Source organism: Amblyomma maculatum, chromosome 4 (genome assembly GCF_055883805.1).
Source record: "Amblyomma maculatum isolate TAMU_Amacu chromosome 4, ASM5588380v1, whole genome shotgun sequence".
Lineage (NCBI taxonomy): Eukaryota > Metazoa > Arthropoda > Arachnida > Ixodida > Ixodidae > Amblyomma > Amblyomma maculatum.
Window position 1 is genome coordinate 90,539,680 of NC_139347.1, and position 9,286 is coordinate 90,548,965.

Sequence of the window (9,286 nt, forward strand, 5' to 3'; positions counted from 1 at the left end):
CGAACGCCAGACACCTGTCAGCAAGTAGTCCGGGACTGAAAATAGAACGTACCCATGCAGTGTTCCACAACGAATACCTTTGATATAGCCGCGACCTTTAATAGCGATAAAACCCGTCTGATGTCCCCGAAATAAATTGTCTTTTATTTTTGTCGCTTAGCATAACGTTTTGTATTTCGCAAAACCGGCTGCGATCGCACAACCTACATACTGCATTTTGCGAAACCGGTCAGGCCATACGCGACAATCTTTTGGTGGCTCACCGGCACTTGGTTATTTGGTGCCTTGGTGTGCCAACAGTCGTCTGCTGCGGCTATGAATTTCGACCGACACCATGCAGCGACGCTTTCCAGTTGCGTGCACAAACGAATTGCGCCATACGGAACTGCAAAAATCACGTCGATAATCTCAATTTCTCCGCCTCATCATTGCAGATTGCGTGCTGTTCAAAGCCGTACTGACATCTAGAATTGCGCAGTTCCGGCGAGGCCACGGCAAAAACTAGCGAGCTACCATACAATCACGACAAAAGAGCGGGCGCGGCTAGTCGTGTCGCTCAGAGGTCAATTTCTTGCAGGGCTCTTGCATCAAAAACGACGGCCGAAGTTTGTCAACATTCGGGCGTTTACGGATAGTGGCGGAGCCTGCGGTCATTAAAGTAAACTGAACTGCAAACTTCGAAATCTTTTCATATTTGCACAGCCTAGTTTTGAAAGGATGCGATAGTGAAAGCTTTTAGACATAGCTGTAGAGAGAATAAAAGGGTATAAGAAGAGAAGTTTTCAGAAGGGACACACTGCCGGTCTCAAAGTGTCTCAAAGGGAGCGCGCTCCCTTTCGATACCGACCGCGGACGACAAAGGCAGATAGCTTTGACTGCTCCTAGATGACGCTACAATCCATTAGCGTCGAAGAGCGTAAAAGGGGGAACTTTATGTAGCGGTGTTTTTCCACTATTGAGTTTTGGCTAGCGCGGCAGTTGTCATTCGCGCTGTGACGCCAACCCGCCAACCCGACAACCCAGTGACGTCATGCACGGAGAGGGTAAAAAAAAGAAATAAGCACTGCAGCCAGCCACCGCTGGCTACCGCCGTTGCCGTCGTGGTTGCCGTCGTGCACGACGGCGCCACCAGGCGAAAGCGGTAGCTAAAAAGCAGTCATGGCGACTGCCGCGAATCATTGTGGGTTGTCTGTGACTCCTTGTTAGCGAAATTTTTAGCCTGTCACCGTAGCAACACTCTAGTTTCATCCGCGCTTCGCGGCATAAGCGTTCCCGAAGAGCAGGAGGAGTGGAGTGGGTTTTGCTCGCATACGTCGTGATTGCCCGTGTAGTTGATGGATGTGCGGGGAGACCGTATGCAGTCATCGGTCCGCTGGGTGCAGGATCGACCAATATGTCTTGGAAAGCCAACTTGGCCGGAGACAACAGCGATGTGGACTTGCAGAGTGAAATCGCCTTTTACGACTCAAATGCTGTTGCTACCTCGTCTCAGTCGTGTTACATCAACGGTGACAGCGTCGAGAACAAGCCATCGTGCAGCGCGGCTGCGGTCGATGTCGGAGGCCTAGGTCAGAAATGCCACATTCGCGAGGCAGTGACTTTCGCTGCGCAGAACCCGCTGTCATCAAGTGGTAGTCCCCTTCCCATTGGCGGCAACGTGAGCTTGCTGCCGCCGGATACGTATCGCCTGTCGTCGGCCGTAAGCTCAGGTTTCTTCACGAGGAGAAGCAGCCCCTCCGTGGCGCCGCCACCGAACGCGACGCTCACCGACCGCGACATGAAAGAGCCGTCTCCTCCGTTGCTTCGTAACACCAGCATGGAGCAGGACAGCGAAAATGACGAGGATCACCAGGTGGATGCGACTAGCCCACGTTCAAGCGTTTCTGCCACGGACTCGGACGGCCTGTCGTCGCTTAGCGAGGGCTCTATGGAGGACCTCTCGGAGTCCGAATCTATCACAGACGTAACGCCGCTCCATTCGCCTTACATGTGCGATAGCCCCGTTCCCGCAGTAAAACTACCTCTAAGCAAGCTGGCCATGCGTGGATCTGCCCTGAACGGCGCCTCCAGCCCCGCTGCCGATAGCGACAGCAGCAGCAGCGGTAGCGAGTCTGACAGAAGCTCCTTCAGTGGCGCCAGGCGCAAAAGATCTGCTGCCATGAAATTGCATGGCAAAGTGCGCCTTGGAGGCGCACACCAACAGCGGGAGCCTGTCGACCTGCAGCTTCTCGTGGACGCTATTCGGCGTCTCGAAGCGCATCAGTGTGAGCAAGGTCAAGCAAGCCGGACGCGCAAGGAGCCCCCGTCGCTGGCCAAAGGGCGTAAGAACATGTCATTTTCAAACGAAGAAGTGCAGCGTATCGACCGAGAAAACCAGCGGCTTTTGAAGCGTATCCTGGCGCAACAAAACCGACCGAGGCCAAAATTCGACTCAAGGACGCCGTCCCGGCTGGCGCCCTCGGCAATCAACCGCCAGCGGCAGCAGCGGCAGATTGAAGTGGAAAACCTCGTAAGTTTTCGTGCCAACCGCTTGCGCCACTTCGCTCAATTCGCTCGCGCCCCGACTCTTCTTGAGAAAGTGCGGTGGTGAATCAGCAGAAAAACCGCCATCGATGAGGCTTTTAAGTGCCGCGAGGTTGCCTACTTAAAGCTTTTGCGATTGGCTGAAGTCCAGCTTTGTTATTTCACGTGATCGTTTTCGTTTCTCGGTGGAAACATGTGGGCAACCTTCTTGGAACACCTTTCGCCTTTTCAAGCCAGGTCGTGCGTTTTGTGAAGGCAAACTGCATGCAGTCGTGTCCTAATTGGTGCAAAATAGTGAAATGTTTGCACAGAATTTCCTGGCTTTTTGTTTATCAGGCAATGCATATATTGCTGGTGGTATAGACTAGAATCAGGTGGTTAGCGGTTTGTGTGAGGTTTCTCGATTCAATCGTTCCCACAAGGTAAGTACTAAAACATTAAGCGCCCGTCTTTGTTTATCTACTGCTCCAAGGAATAAAGAATATTATGCACCATTGAGTCTGTACAAGAGTTATTGTGAGGGGATTGTTTTTGATTTTTGGCAGCTAGTACACAATAGTGCAGCTGATATTTGCTCTTTCAGGCTTTTAGACGATTTGGTGGGGCACTGAATTTGGCTTCTGATGATCATCTTACAGCAAAAGGTTGCCATCGAGTCGTCATGACGTAAAAATTCCTTTCACTCACAAGAGCTCTACCAAAACAAGGTTTGTATGGTATTGTATGTAGTGAAACATCCTGAAGCGACTCTGGCAATGAGAGGTGCCTTAGTGAAGGGCTACAGGTCAATTCTGACCACCTGGGGATCTTTAATGTGCACTGACATGCAGCACACTGGTGTCTTTTGTATTGCGTCTCGACCGAAATTCTAAATTCGGATGCTAGTCCTTTGGCTTGGTAGCTAAGCACCTAACAACCACCATAACAGGTAATGCAAGGTTAACATGTCGCAGCAAAAATGTGACATGTTCTAAAGGCAGTGGATATCATTGACCTGCAATGTGTGACATGCATTGTAATGTCTTGCCAAAAGGCGCCGTTATTTAGGCAGCCAAAGAAAACCACAGTCTTTTCCATTACAGTGAGCCTAACATAAACCAGATTTTCATGCGAGAAGTTCTTGACACTGAGCTTTCTGGTCAATAAATTAGAGTTGTGGCAGCCTGGGCGGAGTCTTCTCACACTGCGTCATTCTCTTCACAAATCACAGGCTCTGCTCAAGCGAATTGAGTCTGCCAAGCCATCCCGCGAGGTAGCGCCTCCGCAGGACCTCAGCCACATGCAGAGAGCGCGATCGCACTCCCTCTCGCTGACACGGCATGCACTACAGACTTCTCCAGTGATGGCAGGGGCCGCAGCGCCTCCACTGGGAGGTGTTGTCAAGCATTACCCACCCCGCCAGAAGCACCACTCGCACTGAATTCGCCCAGCCATGCTGTTGTCGCATTTTCGACTGAATGGTGTTTCTCAAGTTAGGCTAAGAAGGCATCCCACCAAAGTTCCTGTTGCGGCATTGTAGTGATTTATCATTGCGCTAGCTCTCTACGTGTCAGTGTCATCACTTAACAAGGGCCTCTGTGCTCTGCCACAAGCATTTGTGCATTGCTCAGTAGTGTTGGCTAGTGGAATGATGCAAAGGGACGAGGACTGGAGAAACCACTTTATTTCTGTGCATCCCTGTCCTGCCTTTGCTGGATACTTCATTTTTCCTTTTTATTTGCTAGGTGAGCCAAGATTAAAGGGACCGAACACTGAATTTTAAGCACCCAACTTTTTCTGCCGTTATGGAAAGCTGGCTGTCTAAGATGCCCCATTCCACAATTGCTTTGCTGGAAAAGCTGTAGGACATTGATCTGTTCATCTACCCATTTTAATATGTTGCCATGCTGGAAACCATTGCCAATGAGCACATTAATTGCATGCCTGTAAAAATATATGTACCAAAAGTAATATAAATCTTGCCTACCAGATGGTAGTTAGGCATATTTAGTACAGAGTGACATCATTCAATTTTCCATACCCAAAGCTGACACTGCACAGTGACCTGCGCCTTGTCGAACAAAGGTTTTAGTGGACCTTGGTTACCATTTAATTCAATAAAGTTTTAGTGGACCTTGGTTACCATTTAATCCAATAAATTCATAACACTATGGCACCATCTAGTGATCAAGGGCCAAAAACGCTTCATTGGCAATGCAGAATGAACATCACTTTCTATATCCTATGCCATGTTTCAGTTGAAATTCTCACTGGACAGAGTGTAATATATATATAACATGCTGAACACCCAGAAAAAAAAAAAAAACACTGTGCACTTAAAGCAAATGTGATATTTTACTGAGAGGTAGTCATGTGGTGAGATATGCCAATAATGGTATGGTTTTACTACAAACAACAGCCCTATGGTTCTTTTCGTTTCAACCATAATCTCGAGACATTTTGGTCAGTGTTTGGTCCCTTTGGAGCTGTGGCTGTTCATTTGTGATGCAGATCTGTAATATTGATTGCATTATTACCTACTGCCTGTAGTCAGATGGTGTAAAGATTGCAGAGAATTGGATTACTGCCAGATGTACAGAACAGGACTGCATTTTGCCACTCTTCAGAACCCAATTACCTATGGGCAACATGATATGTGCAGCATTTTCTCCATTGTCCTCTGAATTAGCCAATATTCCTAAATAGTATTTGGGATATTAATAAACTAATGTTTAGCTCAGCGATACTCCGTAGACGGTGGCATATTCCCCTCCCTTGCTTCAAGAAATTTTTAGCGAAAAAGCCAAAGTTTTCTTTCAAGGTAGAAGTGCACTGTGCTAATAGGACCACTCCCCACATCTGCCACCTCCAAGGATTAAATCTGCTCCTGCTCCAAGGTAACTGCAATCATTAAGTGCCATGAGCTTGCTCTACAGATAATGCATGTCATTTCATGTTGCCTAGCTTACAAAGCAAGGCCTTGACATAACACACTAGATAAAAGGAACCTGGTTGCAGTGCTGATGAAAACAGCACTGTAATGGTACTTGCCCCAATGGGTCTGGGTTCTGAAATGTATTGCAACTTGCATTTTTTATTTGCAGCAAGGCAATGGTGACTAACTCAATTACCAAATGTGCTCTGTTGGGGGCACTCGTTCCTCTTGGGCAGCGTTGAGCCATGGTGCCATTGTTAGTTTACATCGAACATGTCTGCAGTGCCATACAGCAGCCACTAACAACTCAGTTTGTAAAAATGGTTAGCTGCCTTCACATGGCACTCCTCAGTGCTGCCTTTTGATGCTACATGTACGTGAATCTGGCAGCATCACTGTGCTCGGTTTAAAGGTCATTAGCTTCCACAAGCTGGATTGTTTACTTGTTAGGTTTCTTGAAACACCGTGTGCAAGGCCAGACAATGCATTGCTCTGTTGTCTTGGCATTATTTCACTCTGTAGTCCATTATGGGAAGCCTGCTTGGATATTCTCGCTGCGAGAGCAAAGAGCAGCCCGGATGATGTGTGCACTGCTAGTATGGTTTGAACAGCTTGGTGCAGTGCAAGCCGCAGTCCAACTCCTGTGACGTGGGACATTTAATACTTATTGCACTGTGAATGGTGTCACAGAGCCAGCGGCACATGCACTGTTTTCAGATTGCAACACGTCTATTGTCTTCAGCCCACCACAGCCTGTATTTGTAAATAGTGATGACTGAACTTCTGTGCCTGGGCCTGAGGCAGCTCTCTGGGCGACCGCTCAATGCTTTTGCAACACAAGACATGTACATATAGCATCTTTGCCCCCATTTTCTTTTTCTTTTTTTAGCAGCGCAGATACTTGAACTTGGTGCGCAGCCCTGTGCAGCCATTTTATTTTTGTATATAGATGAGTGCTTTCTGTACAGGAGTGTTTGATTTTTGTGTTGCTCTCATATCGGCTTTGTATGAGTTGGCCATTAAGCCATACTAATGCAGCTGTTGCAATGGTGCTTACACTGGGCTGCCAATCAAGTCAAGTTCCAAGGACACTCAAGGAAGGGTAGCTCTGTCACAAACTAATGGCATTTGTGTGCATGTTTAAGGGAGCAACATTCTGAATGGCGTACTGTGGCACAGTAGGCAGAGTTTACCTTAAAAAAGTTCTAGTGGCGAGTGTAGTCACTGTAGCTGTCAAAGGAGCTAATCTTGAGCTGGCATGTGGCATAATCTTATGCAACGTGCTTGATGTCGCAACACGAACAACACTTTACAACTAGTGGCTATTTCAGCCTTCAGCTTACTGAAAAGCCAGCAGTGTTACACTACCCATCAACATACCTCAGGCGACATTTATTTTATCAGTCTTTTTTACTCAATCTCAATAGCAAGCATTCCAAAGAGTCGCCCAGGAACTGTAATGCTGGCCAGAGAGAGACACAGTTGACAAGCTCACATGCTTTTGAGCATGAATGTGATCGATTACGGGGTTATCCAGCCAACTGCCTACTTTTAACATCTCTTAGCTCTGCAACATGTGAAGGCTTGTGATGCACCAATGGAGACAATGCTACAAATGCGCAGTTATGACCAAGTATTGTATTGTGCCCTTAGGCACAACGCATGAGAAGACCTGTCGGATTAATTCTGAAACAATGCTTCCATATTTATTCTAATGCACATCCACCATTTTCTTGTACAATCATCATTCTGAACCAAAGGAGCTGATCTACAATATTTCTTAAGCATTGGCAGCTTATAACTATGGTCGAAGTCTACTTCTTAGCATGACCAGACACAGACCAACGGTAGCATAAAAATTTGACGCCAGCCATCGTTAGGGTTTTACAAACACCAAATTACCTCCTTTGCTTTGCTGAAGGTTAAAAGTGGCAGACCGGCACCTTGACAGTACCATAAGCTATCAAAGAATGATGGTGCATGTTACTTCCAAACTTCTCTCTGCTTTTTAAGAACCGAATACAATCAGCATTTCGAGTTTTTGACACTCGTGCAGCACTTTTGCCTACACACATAGCTAAGTTGCATTTATGGAAAATTTGTTATTTGAATAAATATGGTAGGTGCGAGTCCAGGTCTTCTCTGTTCAAAATTCATACTAGCTTTGACACACCAGCATCTTATGCAGGCTTGATATAATGTTGGATTATAATCTTGTCGAAAGGAACTGCTCTTTAAGAAGGCACAGCGATGACCAAAGCCTGTATTGCATAGCACCACATTTTGTCAAGACGATGGTCCATTCTTAGTTACATACTGCCTGGCACGTGGATGCTTGTGTGGACGACTATTGGACAAATGCATTTCAATTTGAAATTAACACACCTTCTAAGGGATTAATCCATGCAGCTAGTTCTGTAACCATGCCTAGTGCCCAGGAAATAAGCATGCCTCTACTATTTTTCGTGTGAAATTTCTAATTCAAAACTGATTTGGTTCCTAATAAACACAAGCCGCCCTAAAGGCTCTGGACCTATGCATTGAAGTAGGTAACCTGATAAAATTCTTACCATAGTCTTTTTTCAAAACTAATCTGCCCATGCTAGTCAGCCCAAAAGCACATGTTCTGATCTTTCTTTGGTCAGTCTGGCATGCTGCCATGTGTGTACAGATACTGCAATGAATTGCGTGTGTGTGGTTAAGTGCATTCTTCAATGCCGATGCTTTTGAAACTGTGGCTAACAGAGCTTTAGCTCGGCAAAATTTCATGCAAGACATCTGAAATGTTTTTCGATGAATCTTGCACAGAACCTATACATGGAGCATCACTTATGAACAAGGCTAGATAATGGTGCAGACAACAGCTGCTCCATGTCTCAATGCTCTAGGCATTTACATATCAGGGCTAGTCCTCTGGTTTAAGGTTGTCTGCAGATTACAAGTCTCCTCAACTGCAGCTGATAAAGCCCGTAGCAGGTGCAGCATGCTTTCGTGTCAAGTGCAAGAAACCCATTTTGCACAAAGGGTTGTATTGCTCCATCTAAGTATTTACCCCCCCTGGACGAAGCTGATCTTGGCTCCTACTCTGGCTTGGTTCGAGCTATAAGCGAAGCAATAGCAGATACGAAAATGCCAACACCGTCAATGCTTTGTGCCTTTGCAGCAACAGATGCTTTGCTACAACAGCAATTAAAAAAATTTGTTGCACAACTGGATATTCAAGTACTGTGCCTCAGTAAAATTTAACTTGGACAGCCAGATTTTAAGAGCCGAACAGAATTTTTTACTGGAGCTCTCGCATTGCATCAGCACCACACAACTGCAATGCTACCATTCTGTGTGAGCAAAGGCATGTCTTGTTGATAATTTGTTACACAAGGAGTTAACCTTACAGCTACAATCATCAGGGTGTTTAAAAGAAAAATGTTTTCACCATTGGCCAAGTGCAAACTTTGCTATTTGACTGTTTGTTCAAAGTGTTTTCGTGTACTATGTTGGCTGTTGAATAAAAAGTGCCCTGCACATCGAGCGTTACATAAATGACGACACAAAGCAGTATACAGTAGCTAAAACTCTCGTTTAATGCCAAGAAAAACGAAAACATGAAAACAATGCCCGAGTTGTATACATAGCACAAACAGCATTTTCTATTTTTCTGGACAAATGGAATGCATAGCAAATGTAAAAAAAAGCAACCTGGTCGCCGATTCACAAGCAGTCTCTGCATCACTTCGTACGTTCTCCACCACTGATGGGGCACAAGGAGACGCCATGGTAGTTCTTAACTATTGCTTCACTGAAAAGCGCTGAAATGTCTGTCAACTGAAATGTAAAAGTGCGGGAGAGAAG

General features: G+C 46.2%; 1 protein-coding gene across 1 annotated transcript; it reads left to right on the forward strand.

Annotated features, from left to right (window-relative positions):
- Positions 1 to 1,065: 1,065 nt before the first annotated feature.
- LOC146191632 (uncharacterized) lies at positions 1,066 to 4,279 on the forward strand. Its single transcript, XM_084602152.1, has 2 exons — positions 1,066 to 2,509; positions 3,734 to 4,279. Exons 1-2 carry the CDS (start codon positions 1,394 to 1,396, stop codon positions 3,941 to 3,943), a joined length of 1,326 nt encoding a protein of 441 aa, XP_084458278.1. The 5' UTR covers positions 1,066 to 1,393; the 3' UTR covers positions 3,944 to 4,279.
- Positions 4,280 to 9,286: the final 5,007 nt, after the last annotated feature.